The sequence below is a fragment of the Stegastes partitus genome, unplaced genomic scaffold (genome assembly GCF_000690725.1).
Source record: "Stegastes partitus isolate 25-593 unplaced genomic scaffold, Stegastes_partitus-1.0.2 Scaffold34, whole genome shotgun sequence".
Classification (NCBI taxonomy): Eukaryota; Metazoa; Chordata; class Actinopteri; family Pomacentridae; genus Stegastes; species Stegastes partitus.
The window spans coordinates 331,021-351,428 of NW_007577765.1; the positions used below are offsets into that span (position 1 = coordinate 331,021).

At 40.9% G+C, this 20,408-nt stretch overlaps 2 protein-coding genes across 3 annotated transcripts; both read right to left on the reverse strand.

The window, feature by feature from the left end:
* Positions 1-3,526: 3,526 nt before the first annotated feature.
* On the reverse strand, positions 3,527-15,942 carry spag1a (sperm associated antigen 1a). Its single transcript, XM_008301287.1, has 8 exons — positions 15,585-15,942; positions 14,120-14,219; positions 12,411-12,563; positions 11,021-11,178; positions 6,643-6,784; positions 4,071-4,197; positions 3,814-3,942; positions 3,527-3,705 (listed from the first exon to the last, which is right to left on the reverse strand). The coding sequence occupies exons 1-8, from the start codon at positions 15,940-15,942 to the stop codon at positions 3,700-3,702; spliced, it is 1,173 nt and encodes a 390-aa protein (XP_008299509.1). The 3' UTR covers positions 3,527-3,699.
* Positions 15,943-18,386: 2,444 nt separating this feature from the next.
* On the reverse strand, positions 18,387-20,252 carry polr2k (RNA polymerase II, I and III subunit K). Of its 2 annotated transcripts, none has more exons than XM_008300887.1 (4): positions 20,172-20,252; positions 19,889-19,956; positions 18,928-19,020; positions 18,387-18,602 (listed from the first exon to the last, which is right to left on the reverse strand). In XM_008300887.1, the coding sequence occupies exons 2-4, from the start codon at positions 19,947-19,949 to the stop codon at positions 18,580-18,582; spliced, it is 177 nt and encodes a 58-aa protein (XP_008299109.1). In that variant the 5' UTR covers positions 19,950-19,956; positions 20,172-20,252; the 3' UTR covers positions 18,387-18,579. The 2 variants fall into 2 exon arrangements, with proteins under 2 accessions (XP_008299109.1, XP_008299117.1); XM_008300895.1 differs by having other exon boundaries at positions 20,202-20,241.
* Between the last annotated feature and the right edge of the window lie 156 nt (positions 20,253-20,408).

A 20,408-nucleotide genomic window follows, 5' to 3' on the forward strand; every position in this document is an offset into this window, starting at 1 on the left:
AAATGACATGCATCCTAGGTTAAATGGGGATTCTAAATTTGTGGATTGGCAGACAGGCTCTGGGGAACACCCTAGAGCAGGGGTCTCAAACTCAACTTACCTGGGGGCCGCTGGAGATAGCGTATTCCACAAAAAAAAGAGTTTCAAGCATTCAAAAAAGTACAACTGATCCAATCTTCTCAATCTTTATTAACAAGTCTGAACATGAAAGGTTCTTCAGAACATAGGCTTCTCTTACCTACACTTGGTCTTGCACAGCTGAGCCACATTTGGCTTGAGGGAGGAAGCAATTGAGACCCTCAGTATGGCTTGAAGATGCTCATCAGTAAGTTTGGACCTGTACTTTGACCTATTAAAGTTGATGGTGGAGAAGAGCTTTTCACACAGATAGCAAAAAAAAAAAAAAAAAATTTGCACTGGGTGACAAGATATATGTTCCCTCCACTCTGTGACACTCCCAAATCACGTTTCAAGTGACTAATGTTGCTAATTCCTGTTGCTGTCACGAGCCTAAGCTATAGTAGCCCGCCTCAGTTGGCCGCGAGTTTGAAACCCCTGCCTTAGACTTACCATCATGTTCCTCAAACCTTTCCTGAACAATGTTTGCAGGGCGGCAGGGGCCAGCTGAACGATGAATACCACGAATGGGGTGTATGTGTCGGGCAACAATGTTTAGGTAGATTGTACTTGTCAAAGTAACATCCATGTGTGTGTTTTTACACCTTCCTATCATAGCAGCATTAAGAAATTTCAGCAATTTGTGCCACAGTAGCTCCTCTGTGGGCTCCTTCCACACGGGCCGGCCTCCGATGCCCACGTGCATCAGCCATCCTCGGCGCCCGTGACCCTGTTGCCGGTTCACCGGTTGTCCTTCCCTGAACCGCTGCATACCAGGAACACTACAAGCCTTCCACTCGCACATATTTCCTGCTTCATCAGCTTCGAGTACTGCCTGTTCTCTGGATGTTTAATATTCTCCGCCGCCTTGACAGGAGCCATTGTAACGAGATGATCAATGTTATTCACTTGACCTGTCGGCGGTTTTAATGTAACGGCTGAAGGTTCTGCAGAAGAAAGGCACATTAAAGCATTCACGTTGCGATTTATTATTTACATTTGCATTCAGTCTATTTACATACAGTACATGCTTTTACATTCCATGAAGCAGTACAAACATCGTCCGCAACTAGTAAGCTTCATATCAAGTGTTTTCATGTAGATGAGATTTTTATGCCATTTTATTTTTACAACACAAAAAAAAACAAGGAAAAGAGGAAACCAGAGTGTGGGAGGAAGAGGGGTCATAAGATTGGAAAAACTGAACTAATACTTTATTCTTCAAAATTCAAGTGACGTAAAAGCTGTGGCACATTGTGCTGTACAAAGACCTAGGGATGGTGTGGGATGTTTAAAAAGCACAAGGACCTCTGCTCCTGTTGAAGTTAAGTGGCTTCACAAAACTCAGCGGACCAACAGTTATAAATATCTAATTAGTCCCTCTTAAATGTAAAAAAATGCAGACTGGTGAAGCAAATAGCAGAAAGTCAAGCACAGATGTAGGAAGAGTTTATTTTGTAATGTTGGAGTTTATTGTTCAGGTTCTGCAAGTAGCTTTAGCCAGTACAGTCATGACTCGATAATCCGACACTAGATGTAAAACCTTCTTTTATGTCTGATAGCAAGGCTGTCGGATTGTCAAGACGGAGGTGGAGATACAAGGAGGGCTTGATGCTGGAAGGCTCATTTGTTGTTAATTATTGTTCATAGTTGTTATAATAACTAGTGTATTGTTACAACACTACGCATTGCTGGATTTCACACATAATTGTCATCAGTTGACATAAAAGGTAAACACGTTCAGACAGCAGGCTGAAGTGACCCAAATCTGATTGGTTTTTTTTCTCCTATGCGACCTGTATGTGATCTTTTCATGACAGTCTGAACAACACAGATCCAATTAATGATGAATATCTGAATATTCGGCACGGTCGGGAGACCATTTCCACCCCGTCGGAGCGCACCCCTGGGGTGGAAGTGACTGGAACACACAGGCAGTACTTGGCTGCTGATGCCTGTTTAGTTAGCGGTCACACTTCTGTTTCCACCATCGGCGGTGGCGGTGGGGGACAAGATACACTCCACTGTTACCATCCATGTTTACTTCCATAAACACTGAGCACACTTGCTGCGCGTGACATTGTCGTGTCCACATTTAATTGGAAACATGAATGAATTCACAAAAAAATCAGATTTCACAAAAAAATCAGAATTGAGCATCAAGTCCTGCAGTCTGAACGTAGCCAATCTGTCGGATTGTTCAGTCAGATAATACGCCGTTATCCTGATTTGTGACATAAAATGTCATGTCAGAGTCAGAATCCAAGGCTGTTGGTATGTTAAGGCTGTTTTTCATAGGTTCCATTTGTTTTTCCTAAAAACCTGTCGGATAGCAAGGTTTTCGGATTGTTTAGGGTCGAATTATCGACTCACGACTGTACCTTACTACTTACTACTTCAGACCTGCTTTTGAGTGTGTTTTTTGCCTTTGTGGTAAAATGTAGGAACTAAAAAGAAACAAAGAGACTTAATTCTCTCCTTGTTGTCTTAAAGAGGTGTGAAGTTAGGTTGGTGAAAAATGGCTTCCAACAAACTAAATGTTCAGGCTCCAAACTCAGTCATTCATGTAATCTTTTTGGTGATGTAAAGTAGGATATCATCACCGTAGAGAAGGACATGAAGGATTCTATGAGCCAAACTAATATGAAGGCTGATGATCATTTTCTTCCTTTGTTGCAGCTGGAAGGGCGTAGAGATGCGGTCATATGCTACAAGTTAAATACTGTACAACTATTGACACAAAAAGACACACAGTTGTCTTGGTTACATTCAAGATTGAACCTGAGAGCTACGGTAAGTCTTACAGTGCATGATTAATTAACTTCAGTAATGTTTGTCTAAAACCAGAAAGGTGACGATCTTACAAGGAACAGAAGACTTAAGCTCTGAGTTTATGTGGAAGTTTAACCAGTAAATCATTCAGTCGCTAATGTGATGTGACAGCAGTTTATTCTTACGGCTTCTCTTTTTAAATTACTCGCAGCTGCTATGAGAACACATGTAAACACCTTGTACTGAAATAGCTAAGAATCTTGGAGATAATGTATGAAGTGTAAAACCTCTCCAACCGACCTGCACCTTCACCACACAATGCATTTAAGTCAGATCAGTTTCTGTGAGTCCTTCTTGGAACCAAGCGTCTTCATAACAAACCAAAAGAAGATCTTTAGTGTTGGCGTATTTCCTCTTAACTGCGGTAGAAATCTCAGTAAGGCACACATTATCCACTCTATTCCCCCCCCCGACCCCCGTGTTACCCTTAACAAATAACAGCGCTCTGCAGCCTGTTACGTGAAACTGTATTTACAGTACATTACATCACAATGTGAATGATTCGTAGTGCAAGCAGGTCACAGGTACCTTTTTAAATAAAGCTTCCCCATTATGTAAGGTTGTGTACTCAGCCGCGTGGTTTGCACACGTTGCAGAGCTGGAAAAAAAGCTGGTCGTCCGCAGTGGTGCTCGTCCCTCGAGTCAGTCGTTTCCATTTTTACACGTCTTACTCACAGCAGCTGATGGCTGTAAAAGTCCACAACTGCTACAGTACGATGTGTGTCCACACCTGTGCATCGCGAGGAGCCGTCACACCTGAAGGGAGTGATCAAAACGTAGCTTCTTTGTGGTTTTGATTGGGAGATTTAAAATTACAATAAAAGCAGTGAAGCTGCTGAGGTGACGTGTTTGTTGTACTCTTACCCTGTTCGCAGAGTCCATCAGGGTCTTTCTCAGCAAACCCGTCACCTCCTCCAGCTCCTGCTCGGCCTCCCGGATGTTGGGGTCCAGCTGCAGGACTTCCTGGAGGTCACTGCTGGCTGACAGGTAGTCCTAAAATACGGTAATACACCCAAACATAGATTAAGAGCAGGAGGAAATCAGTACTAGTGCACAAACCAGCATCTTAAAATAAATCTAATTCACTTGTGTGTGTGTGTGTGATGGAGTGTGTCGGGCACCTGTAAACCCTTAAAAGCCAGGGCTCTTCTGTAGAAGGCTTTCTTGTTGGCCGGCTCCAGCTGCAGTGCAGAGTCGCAATCCTGTTTGGCCTCTTCAAAGCGATTCAGTTTCAGGAGACAAATGGCTCTAAAGGAGAGCAAAGGGTTCAGACATCACTCATCTGCAGCTGGTAGCGATTATTAGGACCGAACTAGAAATGCTCTCTCTGCTTAAAAAACAAAAATAGGACACAAAAAAAATAAATCTGTTGAGGTTATTTCATGCCACTTCTAATTCAAACCAACTTGTTTCACTTGTTTTGATTAATTGCAGCGAAATGCATCTTCAGAAAACTCTTGAAATGAGTGGATGTGTGCCGGAGAAGAGCTGAAATCATCTCAATCTACTGCCAGATTTTTACACTTTTTCCAACTTTTTGGACTCAGTGACAGGAAACAATGACTTGTTCATATGGAGATTGTTGCAGTGTGTAATAAGATTTGCAGGGATTCGTGCAGTCTTTGACAGCTACACACAAAAAAAATGATTTTCCATTAGTTTAGGTTTTCATGTGTGCAACTTTAGATCTTGCTTTTAAGTCAAAATCATGAAAGAAAAGCAAACTGTAACTTTTGCTCAACTCTTCACCAGCTGTTTTATGTAATTACATTATTTCTAAAAATGTTTATATTGACATGAATTATAAGTGATGTTACCAAGAGTGATAACAGCTGCAACAGAACAGGTTTGACACGCCAGGTGAGCATGTGGTGCCCTCTACTGTTTTTCCAATTGTAATGTTCTTAAAGATGATGGTCATAGTTTTCAAATCAGCTCAGTGATACAACCTCTGGGTCAGTCCTGGCATCTGTGAAACTGAAAACCCATCTTTCCACACAGATATGTCATGTCATGTAAACTCTGGAGCTGCTTTTAGATTGAAAAACGATTGAGAAATGTGGGAAAGATGAGCTGCTGGGAAAGGAAGATGAAGAAATAAAGTCAAAATTAGTTTTGCTTTCTAGCTTTGAGGAGGAGCTCTTTTTGTGTCTGGTAATTTAACAGATTATTTTGATAGGTTTAACCTTCAGGCATCAGTTTTAAAAAGTCACACATAGGTTTTAAAAGGCAAAAATGTCCACTGCAGTAAAATATTGTGTGTCTATATTATGTTCCACTTTCACTGTCACCACATCAGGAATCAAAATGTCCAAATATTTATTCATTTTCAGGATTTGTCTACATGATGCCACTGTTGGTACTAGTCAAAAAGGTTTATTTTTCCATATACTAAACGCTAAAAGGATAATATAAAAGAGAACTATCACCATCTTGGGCATCATTGGGCAACAGCAAAATTGATTCTGATGCATTTTTATTTTTTATGCACCATCAGATTTAAAAAGAAGAAGAAAAAAAAACAACTCAGGACCTTTAAGACAAAAATATCCACATAATAAACTATGGTGATCCGAATTTTGTGCTTTGTGTGAAACTGTTTTAGTGTATCTGCTTGTGGTTGCTGGTGGCGGTGATGGTGTTTCCAGATGGGAGAGCTCTCACTCACTCTCCTCCATCAGCAATCAGCGCTGCATAAAGCCTGCCTCCACCTGTGCTCCAGCGCCAGTGGATTATACTCCTCAGAGTGGGAACAGGCCAGCCGTGCTTTGAGAACTTCGTGCTTTGTGATTCTTGCTGTATCTAATGTGTGTTTACGTCTGTGCTTATTGCCAGAACCTCCCCGACGGAACGTACAGCTCAGCTTTGGCAGCAGAACCCCAGCCTCAGTCGTCTCATCTCTGGGTCCACCCCCGCGCAAGGAAACTTCCCCAGGACCTCCCTCACTCACTCAGCTACCCTCACCAGCTTCCCGGTGTCCCTTGGTTCCCTACTACTGTAAAATAAATCCCTCTTGTCTTCACTCCCAAACCCTGTGTTGCATTTTTGGATCCCTCCTTTGACTGAACCCTCACAATAAACTGCCATAAACATCTAGAACATCATCACTACTTTTCCACTTTCACTAAGTTTTTTAAACCAACATCAGTCCTGATGATAATGTCCACATATGCATTCATTTTCAGGACTGTAACCCATTAAATGTTTTGTTTGTTTACATAGTACTACAGCTTTTTTAAATTTATTTATTTATTTTTTTTTAAAAAAGTTTTTCATATTTTAAATGCCAAGCTTATTTTTCGTATCACAGTGTGTGATTAGCCATCAGTTTGCAACAACAGACTTTAATGCATTATTATTTTTTTAAGTGGTGTAATATTTATAAAATAAATAAATCACACTCAGGACCTTAAAGACAAAAATGTCCATGTCACACACACTGCCAAGCAAATATTACATACTCATTTTTTTTTTTTCCCCTACACATTTTTAAAGAGCTTGATAGCATCTTTTACTCAAGATTTCAGTCAGATCCTGGTCTCGTTTCGTCCTGTCCTGCCCATATAGTGTATCTACGGACAGTAACAACACCTCTACAGCACACAGTGATTCTTTTAATTGTATTCAGGTTTCAGTCACTGCTGCAGAGATCAAACAACCCTCCTGTGTGTGTGTTAATTGGTTCGTTCATACCTGTTTGTGTAAAGAGCACATTCGTCAGGTTTTAGGGTGAGGCATTCGCTGTACTTCTCCAGAGCCTCCTCGAAGTTTCCTTTCTTCACCAGGCTGTTGCCTTCGTGTTTGAGTAAAGTAAAGCGGGCTTCTTTTCTTCTGGCTGTCGACAGAAAAATCTCATTTAAATTATATACCAAAAGAAACAAAAAATGTCTCTGCAATTATGAAAACAATCACTATTTGTCTAACTGGTTAAAATCCGAAAATATGATGTAGCTAGAGTTCATGAAGGGATCATTTTGTTCTGTGGAGGCTCTGGCTGAGTTGCGAATGTCAGAGTCCGGCTGCACTAAATGGGTTTGTCTTTTAAGAGGCCTCTGCTGTTAGTTCAGCAAATGGTTCCAGGACTTTTCAATAAATCCATCATCCTGTCAGCGGCCGTCTGAACGGAGCAGAGTGGATGAGTCAACTCCTCCTTAGTTAGCTGTCTGCAGTGCTGAGAAAGTCCCTACATGTAATGAGTTGTGGAAACACGCGCAGACGAGCCTGGCATTCATCAAATGACGCAACGAAGGATACGAACTGTGAAATCATTTATTTAGTGCGAAAACTTGACTCAGCAGGCGTGTTTATGGATAGTTATACACTTTTTTTTTCATTTTGAAAACACTACAAAGTGCTGATTTAAAGGTCAGAATCAGTTTATAATCTTTGGTCAGTTTGCAAAAATTTCCCAAACAATCCATTCATCCATCATCTATACACCGCTTAATCCTCTCTAGGGTCATGGGGGGGCTAGAGACAGACAACCAAGCACACTCACATTCACACCTACGGACAATTTAGAATCACCAATTAACCTCAACATGTATTTGGACCGTGTGGGAGGAAGCCGGAGAACCCGGAGAGAACCCACGCTGCACGGGGAGAACATGCAAACTCCACGCAGAAAGATCCCAGGTGTCCTCACTGGGACGCGAACCGGTGACCTTCTTGCTGTGAGGCAACGGTGCTAACCACCGAGACACCTTGCAGCCCCTGATCATCGTGCCCATTTAAAATGAATCCTGCAACACAACATAATATTGTAACACACCACTCTGACAGCCTTTGCTCAGACTTTTCTATTTTAGAAATGCTCTGTTGCTGGGAGACTAAATTAATAAGCACAACACCAGTATTCCAGATCAGTCACCTCTAAAGTTTATGAAAGCCGAGTGTCAAGCTGTGAGCAGAGGATTTTCTGGATGTAAATCAAAAGAATAAAATACATGTACCAAGCATAAATCTGAATATTTACAGACAACAAGAAACTTCCTTAACAAACATAAAAAGCAAAAATGGCGGTGCTCCGATGTTATTTATTTGACAAACGAAAATGGATTTTAAGTCACAAAACAATTCATCTGGTAGTAATGTTTTTATGCAATATGTATGTTAATTAAAAATAAAATCCTACATCAGAACATTTCAATGTAAAGGCAGGCGAATCTCTTTTTTTGTGGAGCTCTGGGGGAGCAAAAATAAAGCTATTTGAAAGTTTTGTGTGTGCCAACTGCATATGTTCTTGGTTCAGATTGCTGATTGTTTTTTAATGCACCGTTGCAGATAAGTAAGACATCAGCAGACGGTCTTGTTGCGCAGCATGTTTCAGATCCCCTCACAGATGTTCACCTCAGGAGACCGTAAACAAACAAGCTTCAGCTTTCTGGAAGTGATTCATGGTGGAGTTTGGGGTCTGCTTTGGATCAGTGTCATATTGTCGAAATTATCCTCTTTCTAGTTTCACTTTCTGGACGTTTGTATCCAGAATCTGGTGATATTTAAAGGAATCTGTTCTTTTATCTTTTCATGCAACGCTGCCCGACAAACCCCGGAGAAGAATCTTTCCACTGTCATGCTTGACAGATGTTCTTTGAATCCAATTCTGCTTCTTTTATCCAAGCATACCTTTGGTGATTGAGTTTTACCTTCATCTGTGAACAGCGCTGGCTTTCTAAATGACTCGGGGTTGTCCAGATGTTGCTTTTCATACTTGAGATGTTGGCTTTTCTCATGCTGCTGCAGGGAGGATTTTTTTTCTGAGTACCAGCACACCATCCTCCGGTCAGATGGGGCTTTAAATTTGCTTTTGTTCATCTTTAAATATTTCTTGGTCTTCCAGATGTTGTCTTGACTTCTAACTGCAATCTCTTAATGACATTTCGGACCAGGGAAACCGCAACGTGGGGGCATTTTGATATCGTTTACCAGGTATCTGTAAGCTTCATTATGAGATTCTCAGTCACTCATTGCCAGTTGTTATTGCCAGGAGCCATTGTAGTTGCTGAGTGTGACCTCAGGGCCGAGCTCTGATGAGTCCTAACAACAATCCTTGACCCGCCCTACAAGCCCTAATGAGTCAATTAGGGCCTAATGAGATAAAGTTGACGATTTAAAGGGTAACAATGCGTTTGAAGAGAAGCTCGTTTGTAATCTCTGTTTGCTTCCGTCGGATTCTTTTCACTTTTAAAAACAATTAAATATGTAATTAGCTCGGAGGTGCACACGGCTGTGCTTGCCAACGCCGGGAGAGTGATGGAATGTTTTTACATCAGCGTCAACAGCAGCTCAATCACACCGCCGTGCTCGTTTAACTCGCGGCTATTTAAAGCCCATTAGCTACACCGGAGACCGAACACAGTAAATGAACTCTTCCTTTGGTGTAATTGTTTGAGGGGATTTTACTTTAATTTTTATCTTACCTCAGTTATCATGGTAACAGTTTTTCACATCTTTATCATGGGACTCAGTTCAATGTTATTTTTATGAATGGCTTAGTCTGTGGGTGAGTTTATTTCCAGTGTTTTGATGATCAACGCTGGCTGATTAGGATGGAGCAATGTCATTTTTGTGCTTTTATGAGTTATTAAATTGAACATTTGAGACACTGAGTCATTTAACAGGCAATTAAAAAAAAAAAAACAAAGAGCTCCAGATTGTCATTTTAATGTACTTATAAATGACCACATTTAGCCAGTCCCGTGTGTGAATACTTCAACTTTAAGCACTCTATCAAACCACAGCAAAGAATACATGGAAAAAAGATTGTTATTTCATATTTTGTACTTGTGTTTATATCTTATTTAAGGTAGAAAATTTATTCCACCAGCGATATAATAGAGACGGTTACACTTTTGTCTCTCCGGTTGCTTTAAACTGTCGCATTAACACATTTTTTAGAATTGGGAATTATATGAAATACACTGAATAGTATGTATTAGTTTGTTCAGAAGAGTCAGGAGGATGATTTAACTCCTAAAGTTTAAAACATGGTAAATTAAAGGAAATTCCTCTAAAGAATAATCTACTAATGTACTCTGTTTGTCCAGGTACTTTAATTGACTTTATTTCGTTCCTGCTTTTCATCCCCCGGTCAGAAGCTGTGACTCTGCTTCGTTTAAACCGCTAATTATATGTGCAGGAGAAAAAAAAGAGCGAGAGTTTTCCCAGGTGTGGAAATTCAATCACCTCACTTAAAACACAAAGTGGATTGTGCCGACTTATCACCGACACCGAGTTACTGCTCAGTGAAGCAAAGCTACATTTTATTTTGGTTAAATGATGAACGCACTGACAGAAGTTTGCGTCTTTTAAATGCAGGAAATGTTGCTTGATTGTCGAGGTAAAATTAGATTTTCTCACTAAATAGGTGGTGATAAAAACTGACAGCTTCACATCTGTTTCCCCAGCAACAGCAGCAGCTATTCTGAGATTAGCACATCTATGTGATATGCTCATTAACCGTTTATATATGTATCCGTATGGGCTGCTGGATACCGGTTACATTCTAGGCTTGGAGTTTTTTTGTGATAAAGACAAAAAAATCTATTTAATTTTTAGTGTATTGGTGTTTATTGCAGCATACTGCACTGCACGTGTTTAAATATATTTAGGTTTATGGTACATTTGGAGCCTTTTGGTCTCTGTGAGCAGCAGGAGCAGAGAAGAAACCTGACCTGGATTGTTCCATTACAGCAGCACTATACTCTGTGTGGATCGCCTTCCCTCTGCATTATTGATAGTCCACCCAGACACACACACACACACATAGCAGGACTCTGCCTTCAACACAGCTCAGCGGTTACACACTGATTCTCGCTGACTGACTTCTGCTGCTGCTGCTGCCTTACGATCCCATAACTCAGGTTTCTTCATGAAAACACGGTACGAATTTGATCATCCACGATTCATTCAGGAATATTTTCCCACAGAGAAAAAAAGAAAAAAAGCATTATGATGTCAGATTTCTTCTAAGTGTGTCCCCGACTGGATGCCAACTGAAGATCTTTACAGCCGGCAGCCCTTCATGTGAGTCATTTAACCACCCAAGCTAGAAATAAGTGATCCGGCTCACCTTCCTCCTGTGCAGCCCTGGCGGCCCTGGCTTGAGCCTGCTCCACGCTCATGGGTTTCTCCCTGTGTTGCTGCTGGACAGACAGAGGGACGACGGGAATCTCTGGCAGCTTTTCTCTCCACTCAGGCCCGTCCTGCTCAATCAGCATCTTGGTGATCCTGGCAGAAGAAAAGCAGAGTAAAACACATTCTTAGCAGGACTGAGGCTGCATCCTCTACCGGGTTTGTGGGCTCCACATCGATGCTAAGAGGAGGCCGAACCTTAGAGGATGGTGTAGTTGAGCAGTTTAATGGCAAATGAAAAATCAAAGGTAACATGCCACCGGATCCCTCTGCGGTCATTGACTAAACCCCTAAAAACTCTGTTTATCAAAATTACATATTTAAAGGTTTTATGCTATGAAAACAATCCCTCCCTGCCTAAAAATGGCTCAGATGTACCTGCACACTGCCTGTTTTAAGATGTGCAGTCACCAACCCCCATGCACTGGCTGCAGCTCGAGCACACCAGCTCACCTACAACTCTGCTTATAGAAATTCAGCCAAACATGTTAAACTGGAAACAGATTCTGAAAAAGAATAATGGCACAGAAAGCTCCAATTTGCAAGTTGGCATGATTGGTTCTTTGTTACATATGAAACCGCAGAAATCTGGGTTCATGTTTCTGAGACTGTCATTGGTCAACCACAGTTTCAGGATGGAAATACTCAGCCATGGAGTTCACTGCTTGAAATAAGCACATAAAAAACTCTCACAGGACACGTGAACAAGGTAAAAAGCCTGATTTTCATTTAAGGGGGTCTTTAAGCTGGTTTTAGCCACATGCTGCCATTCAAATAAACATGCTTTCTAACGATGTTTCCACATGGGTGTGCCCGCTATGAAAATTCAATTTTATGGAATGGATGTTAAGAGGTTGAAATACAGCTGAGTCTCAAATCCACATCACTTCTGCAGCTGTTTTGTTGTGTGCAGTGTGGTCAGACTGGAAAAGGGACAAAGTAAAACAAATTGTGGCTGGAGTTGAAAAAGCTCCGAGATCACCACAGAAAACAACACATTTCATAGTCGCTGTGTAAACCTTTACTGGTGCTGGAAGTCGAGTCTGAATGTAGGTTTGTGTCCTTGTGGAGCTACTGGTTGTCTTCAGAGTTTGGCTGGATGGAATTTTGCACCTCTTCAGCCTTTGTTTCAATCAAAGAGTAGGTTTTTCTTAAAATAAAGGCAGCTATTAAACTCTAGTGTATTATGTTTCAACAAAAATATCATTTAAAAAAGTCTTCTGTGGGTTTCTAGAATGAGCAACAACAACATTTACTTTCAACTTCTGACCGTGAAGCCTCTGTATAAGTCTGTAGCGTTCTGTGTTTGGCTTTTGTGTCCCGCTGACCTGTGGACGCTGTCATGAGCCGCCTGCACCCCGGTGTCGATCTGCAGGACGGTCTTGTAATCCACGTAGGCCTTTCTGTAGCGCTCCAGTGACTCATAGGCCATAGCTCTGCGTAACAGGGGCTTCAAGGAGTAGGACTGCAGCTCCAAAGCCCTAAAGAGGATCAGAGAGATGCACAGACAGAGGGATCAAACCGTCTGCACCTCCGCACCGTGTCACAGGTGTAACCGGACTGATCTTCCCATTCATGAGCGTGTGAAAGATTGCTGCAAGCGATATCAACATCCCAAACTGCAGCATCAGGGACAATCAGTGGTTATGATGTTATTGTGGGAAAAGCTCAGCGATTTGTGAGCTGTGTGCTGCGTCATGGGCTGATTACAAAGCAAACATCCCTTTTCTCTTCTGACGGTAACAGTCAGTGAACGGGAAGGCATGTTTTCAGTTATGTAAGTAATATCCGGTGGAAAAAAAACTGTCATGAAGTGAGTTTATATACTTGTAGGGGGTAACAACTAACACTAACACGAAATCACAACAAAAGATGTAGAGAGATTAAATGAAAACACCTAAAACTTGATTAAAAAGACAACTTTAAAAGGAAAAAGTGGAACTTTTTAAAGCTGAGCCTTTTACAAAAATAAAGCAGCATAGATAATATGCTAATATAGTGATCTACACTCTGTCTTTCCAAATGTTAAACAATTAATCCCTAAAAAGCTGAGATAAAGGATTAGAAAACAAATTCTTAAAGGGGAACTCCACCAATTTCACACATCAAAGCGTGAAAATGGATCAAAAGGTATAAAACCTCCAGTGCAGGCAAACTGTAATAACCAGCCTCGAGTGATGTGAGGCTGAATTATTATGAAGAAGTGAGCTTAGCAGACCTCTGTAGGCCGCTCTTCATCTCTGCTCAAGGCTACATTAGCCACTAATTGTGAAATATATGTGCATGTGAGCGAGAGTTGATCAGCTCTGACCAAACCTACCCGAACTTCAATGACCAACAACAGCAGAGCGACCCTTGAAACTGGGTGCTTTAGCTGATAAAGAGGCCGACATGAGCCTACATTTTGGCAGTCAAGTCGCATCGTAAGTCCAGAGAAGAGAAACAGAATGCATAAAAGAAGAAGACCTACAGCCGAAGGGTCGGAAAAATGTGTGTGTTAAACCTGCATTCTTTCTGACAGCCAGCAGGGGGCGACTCTTCTGGAAGTCAGACTGCATAGACGTCTATGTGAAAATGACCCGACTTCCCACTTGATTTATTACCTCGGTGAACATTTTCCTAACGAGTTTATGCTTCCAGTCAATTAGCATCTCAATTAGCATCAAAGTGAGTGAGCTAAAGCTACAGATAGCTAATCATTTAGTGTTTGGTAACAGTACGCGTAGTGTCCTCAGGGTCACACCTATGCCTCACTCCTCCCCAGCTGGCCATGACCAAAATGCCAAGGCTTCAAAACAGTAGTCCACAAACTACTGGTTGGTGTCACAGTGACGACACCAACCTCTGACTGTACCTCTGTGTGTGCACTGGAGGAGTTTTGAGCCTTTTTTTGAAACACTGTCCATTGCAATCCTGACAGTGTTATGCAAAATGTGTGAAGTGCTCCTTTTAAACCTGACAGGTACATTAAAAGCCCTTGCAAATATAAAAAAAATAACAGTGCCAGAAACACACAGAGCTGACAGTGGTCACGTACTTGGTGCAGTCCTGTATGCAGTCTGTGCTGTTTCCGTCCTTTAGGTAACAGGCAGCTCTGTTGGAGTAGAGAATGCACAGGTCTTCTGGACTATCGATGCCTGCAGGGGGACAATCAGAACCACTCATGTGAGAAGCCAGACTGAAAGAACACTCAGACCATCTTTGATGTCAAAAAGGCATCAGTAAGGGCAGAATAACACTGTACATTAACAGCAGCTCTTTTTTGTTGTTGTTTTCCTCTGATAACATGATTTTAGACTTTGTGGTCTTGGCCTGAGAAGCTTCAGACTGAAGAGAAATCAAGAGAAGCAGCTCAATTTCAACTGTCTAGAAAGGCTGAAGGGGTGGATGGTAGACAGACAGATGAATTTGTTAACAGTCCCTTTGGTGCTCATTTTCTGATCTCCTCCTGTGAGTCTCCTCTGCAGTTTCATAACCGCTGTTACACGCTGCTGCAGATCTGATGTCAACACTGTTCATGCAAACAGACTCAAAGCAATGTCAGTGCTTTTAATACGTTGTCATACGTTGTCGTAAATCTGTCTACGGTGCTGCAGCATCACCCTGGCGAGAGCAGAAGTTGGCCGACTGCTCTTAGCATGACATTGAGTCTTTTCCAAAAAGGCCCTACGCACCGGCACATGACTTCTATCTGCAGGCCAGCGTTTCTCTGCATTCACAAATCACCAGTGACGCCTCATGTCTCAGCTACAGTCTCTGGGTAATACACAAAAAACTCAAGTGACCTGGACTCATTCTGTACTTTATAATTATACCAAGTACAGTGCAGAAGGTGCAGGACGAGGACAACTGTGCAGAAAGGCAAGCAGCGGCGTAATGTATTCATAACTGACATGGGACACTGAGGATTATGGAGCCAAATTACACTCTCTGAGTCAACTTGTATTTGATACCCTTACGAGGGCTAATACACAGATGCTACGAGAGGTCAGTCTGTGCCACCCATCTGTTGTCGTTAGTGACTTCATTAGAAGCTGCTTTTGAGGAGTTGTCGTGAAGCAGAAGAACTTACATTGTTGCAGCAACTTTAATAATGAAATATTTGACATTTTTCTGAGCAAAACTGCCAGAAATTCACAGTTTCCAGAATCTAAAATGGCAATATTTGCTGTTTTTATATTCTTTTGGAGCATTTTAAAGACATTACTTTGGGTTTGGGGGAGTCCTAAGGGACATTTCAACTACATTCTGACATGGACCAATCCATTATTGGATTATGTAAGAGAATTCTTCTTATCTGCAGCCTTATATTCTTACTGTAATTTGCTGTGACATAAGCTCTCCAGTGCATACAACCGGAGCTACAGATTATAGTGAATTCCAGAGAGTTTCCTTTACCACATGTCAACAGAAAAACCTACATTCATGCTCAACAGATTTGTTTCCGCTTGGATGAAATACTGTTAATAAGAAATCAAACAAGCCTTTCATGTCTCCCCCACCTGCTTCAGCACATCCATCAATGGCCTGGCTGTACTTCTCCAAGGCGTCTCCAAACTGCCCATGCTTGAAGAGGTGGTTCCCCTCATTCTTGAGCCGGGCCAGGTGAGGAGGCAGGGCCCCGGCAGGAGCGTCCAGGTAACTTGTGTCCACTGCAGGGCTGCCCTGCTCCCCCTGTCCACCAGCAGGGCTGTTTTCTCTCTGAGTGCCATTGGCCACCCCCTTCTCCTGAGCTCTGTCATTCTGGGGCTTTTCCCCGCCGCCTCCACCCCGGCTTCTCGTCCCGCTCCCCGCTGTGGCCTGATCCGGTCTGGCTGCCCCTCCTCCGCTGCCAGGGGGTTTCTCCTGTGCGTTCCCCATAGCTGCACTCCCTCTGCAGTGTGTTCAAACTCTTCCTCCCTCCCTGCCTCTCCTTCTCTCAGAGCTGCAGCTACATCTGTGCCTGGCTGGGGATTTCTGCTGGACACGCCTCCAGTTTGAGGCGTCACAAGTGATGTCAGTGAGGGGGGATGTGCCACAGCGATGCAGTGCTGCAGCAGGACGCCTCTGACGGGAGAGCCTCGGCTTAGACTTCAGAGCAAAAGGACTGGTGGCTCCAGTGAGGTGGAACATGCGCACAGAAATATGGAAATACTGAATGAGCACCTGGTCAGACTGTATAGATTATTCACACAAACTACAAAACCACTGCTTCTGAATTACCCACTGAACAAGATATGTTGATTATATTTTATTCTTTTATTGCAGTTTACCAAGTTAAAGTGCCACATATTTGCTCACCATCTTACAATTAACGCTTTTTCCTCTTTTTTTGTTTTTTGACAGAGGACATTATGACATTTGTAAATAATAAATGTAAATGTGTAAATGATTAATCGAATGATGACTGAATTCCATTTAGCTTCTTTAGTTTCAGGATCCTGGTGTTGTGAATTCATTATAAAATAATTATGAATAATCACATTTCAGACATTAGAGTGCCAAAAAAATTAGTCAATAGTGAAAATGGTGATTAAATAGAGCTCGATTTGTCACTTAAAGGAATAGTTTGACATTTTTCAGAGGTTATTCCATCTCAAATCATCTGTTCAACCATCTTTAATTCGCTTAAAACTTTTTTAAACAATAAATTATAGATTTTGTTCTATATGTGAACTTTTACATTGATATGTGTAATACTTTTAAGACTTTTTTTAGTTGCCTGTCAACTGACTTATCTAAATTTTCGCACATTTGAGGCAATGTTTGGATGACAATATCTCAAGAAATATTAAGGATAAAAGTTTTGGATGAAGTTTTCACTGTAATTTCTCCTCATGTCATTGATCAAGAATGTGCAATATTGGACAGATAGATCAAATAGATTTTGTCACTTCTGGACAGGGTCGTGTGGGCTGTGTCCCAGTTTCCCGTCTTTATGCTGAGCTAAGCTAATACACTGCAGCTTTATATTTACTACATAGACATGAGAGTGGTATCAATCTTCTCATTCAAAGCTGAAAATGTTGGTCAGCGAGGAATAAAAATAATTGTAACCACATTAAAGCTACTTCAAAATGTAGGGGGCATAATGTGCATGTTAAAGAAGTTAAAGCTGTTCTCTTTGCATATCAAAGGGTGCAGTGCAGAAATTGTGTGAATGCATGGACAGTACTGAAGTGCTGTACTATCCATTGACTGTTTTGTTTCAGTATAAATGTCTTAATTATTTATGGCCTTTGCTCAGTTTTACATGTGGTTTCTAAGTTATTCTGCTACTTCATTGACCACGTCACTGTCTTCTATGCTTTGGTAATAGCTGTGTTTGACGTATCAGGGGCATAATTTTGCATCTGTGTGTCGTCTGTTTCTGATGTATCATGTAAATATTATGCAGCTGTGTGCAGCATTTGCAAGCAGGACAAATTTCACCCCGGCTGACACAAAAGTACATCTTCTCATTTGCTAATTACACCACTTTGGGGGGGGAAAAGACAACAGAGGTATTATTAAACCTTCATTATTGTATAGGTTGTGACCAGACTAACGGTGCCCTCTGGCTGATAACACAAGTCAGAAGTCAAAGCTCAGGTGACAATATATTATTAAAAGGTTAGAAGAGCAGAAAAACACACTTCTGCATCACATATTACTATGGTAATTTCTTCACTCTGCTCTAGCTGCGTGTTTTTAATTAAAAATAGTATTTAGATTTAAATCAGACACTTGTTTTAAGGGGCCATAGGTCAGAAATGTTTGGAACTCCTGGACTATGAACATCTTACAGCATGTCAAAGATAAGTGACTGAAAGAGTATAGGTAATTTTATAAAAACTGAGAAATATAAGTCCCTGTTTCATCTATGTGCGTGGTTCTCAAAATAGGGGTTGGGACCTTCTGGGCAGTTCCGAGATACACAAGGGGGGTTTTGCAAGATGATTTCAAGAATTAAGATGAAATTAAAAAAAACATTAGAAAAACGCACATTTCAGTCATAAGTTACAAAAGATTTTTTTTTTAAAAAACTGTGATTCTGCTGCTCTGACACTGCGTATGTTTACCCAGTGGTACAGTTTACACATAGATTAGTTTGATTTATGCTTTCTGTTATATCTGTTGTGTTCTTTTGTGTTGCTACAATGCCTACATTGGGATAGTCCTATCAGTGCATGTGTAAAGGCATGTGTAACTTTTGTTTGCTTCACCCGCCTCCAATCACTGGCACACTTATTTTGGTTGGTGTTGGTTAGAAAAGTTTGGGGAACCGCTGATCTAAACATTACCATTCACAGATGATTACAAATAAGACAAAACTGTGAAAGCAGTCAATTAAAAATGTGTTTTAATAAATCAAAACTTCTTCACCAATTAAAAACCCCCAGTAATGTTTATGTTGACATGAAAATGAATAATTCTGAAATCCAAAGCCAGGCCTCAAGGTCTATTTATTTACATGGTGATATGATAGAAAAAAACAGTAAACAACAAGAATCATCCAAACTGCTGCTCTCCTCTTCTTCATCGGGCATCAAACACAACCACTGAAATCCAAGAGTCAAGGAAATGGACAGACACTGTAGTATCCAAGTCACACATTTGATTAAGAATAAAAGGCAATACATATTATTTAATACTTTAATATGAACACTGCTGTAGTGTTTAGTCTAAACTAATATGCTTTGTTGACTTTATATTGAGATGTTAGCAAGATAAGATAAGTTAAGCCTTTATAAATCCCGCAGTGGGGTAATTTGTAAAAGTAAATACTGGGAGAAATAAAACTACTGCTCACTTCCATACACAAATAAAGTCCATCAGTTATTTTGAATATACCACCTCCTCACCCACACGCACACAAAAGGATACATCTCTTTGTTCTCTTCTTGTACATGATCCTGTATCCACACTCTCTGCATCTGATAGGATCACGAGCCTTAATTTCATTTTCAGTGTGACATTCTGCAAGTAAAGACAGAAATTGTGAAGTCATGTAAATCAGTCAGTAAATTAAAGTATGCAATACATCAACTAATTCAATTCAATTTTATTCACATAGCGTATTTCACAACATATGTCATCTCACAGCGCTGAACATAGTAAAGTGAAGACCTGACGAATTCAAACAGAGAACATAACAATCCAAAGTTGCCTTTAGACTCCCTCTGAGCAAGTGGTCAACAACGGTGGGAAGGAACCCAACCACCCTCGGTATCTTAGAATCAGCTCCACTTTGGCTCGAACTACAAAGTTAAAACTTGTGTTGTATCTGCTGTCAGACGTACGTCGCTTTGGATAAAAACGTCTGCTAAATGAAATTGTAGAATTGTAAAACAAGGGATGGGTAATTAAGCAATTTCAAATCGAAACCACAATTTAAAACAATCCAATTAACCAGTCGCAAAGGATATACGAGATGTGGTTACAAAACAATGAGAGTAATGGTGTTTGCAATGCTAAGTAATTTAAGCAGAGTGAACATTTCAGGGGTTGTTTATGTTGCGTTATTATCAACATATGCTACGTGTTGTACACAAACACTTGGTTGGTCTATAAAGTACAGCCTATAAAGTTAAATAAAGTATTTGTACTTTTACAGGAGTACAGTTTCTGAATATATATCCTTCGTCACTGTATTGTGGACATTGGGAAAGTACTGCTGATGAATCATTTCTACTAAAATTATTCATTTTCTGTAGTCTAATGTAAGATAAACACCCAAAGGAGAAGTAGTTTTAGTAGCAGTGACAGTAGATGGAAAAGCTGCATTACAGCATCGTTAGCATTAGAATTAGCTCTACTCTAAGCACAAGCAACATCAGCAATATACCTCCACATATGTAGATCATAGGCTGCTGTTTGGGCGGCTGTAGATCTTTCTGTGCGTCCATATTGATCCTATAAAAAAAAGAGAAGATTGTTAGCATCATCATATCTGTGTCAGTAATAGCATGCTAACAGAAACAGCATGTGCTGCCGACACGGTTTGTGTAAAAAAAGACACAGTCGGGAAGTATAGTGAATAACAGAAGTCTTAAGGACTCTCAGAACGCTGTATGAACAGACTAAGTATGAAATACACAGAAGTAAAAACAACAAATAGGGCAGCTTACCGTTTAACACGCTAACTGTTAGCTGTTTACCTCTCTTTTCATATTCCACACGGCTTCCTGCCTGCACATGCGCACATCCGTCGTCACCTCAAAGCAAAGTGGTTTGTGATTGGTCAGAAGAAACTTTGACTTTTTGAAAGACAATTATAATATATGAACATAGGAAGTTTTTTTTTTTCAAAACGCGTGTTACTAGTTTAGAATATACATATATTATATGATAAGTTATTTGTGCTT

Bases quoted from the DNA above. Each gene is read 5' to 3' on its own strand.
- spag1a (XM_008301287.1), bottom strand. From the start codon at position 15,942: ATGGGGAACGCACAGGAGAAACCCCCTGGCAGCGGAGGAGGGGCAGCC. The intron at 14,220-15,584 runs GTGGGGGAGACA...GTCCCCCTGCAG, and splicing joins TGATGGATGTGCTGAAGCAG to GCATCGATAGTCCAGAAGAC. The intron at 6,785-11,020 runs GTGAGCCGGATC...TTCTGTCGACAG, and splicing joins CAGGGCTGCACAGGAGGAAG to CCAGAAGAAAAGAAGCCCGC.
- polr2k (XM_008300887.1), bottom strand. From the start codon at position 19,949: ATGGACGCACAGAAAGATCTACAGCCGCCCAAACAGCAGCCTATGATC. The intron at 19,021-19,888 runs GTATATTGCTGA...CTTTACTTGCAG, and splicing joins TATGATCTACATATGTGGAG to AATGTCACACTGAAAATGAA. The intron at 18,603-18,927 runs GTATCCTTTTGT...CTTGGATTTCAG, and splicing joins CAAGAAGAGAACAAAGAGAT to TGGTTGTGTTTGATGCCCGA.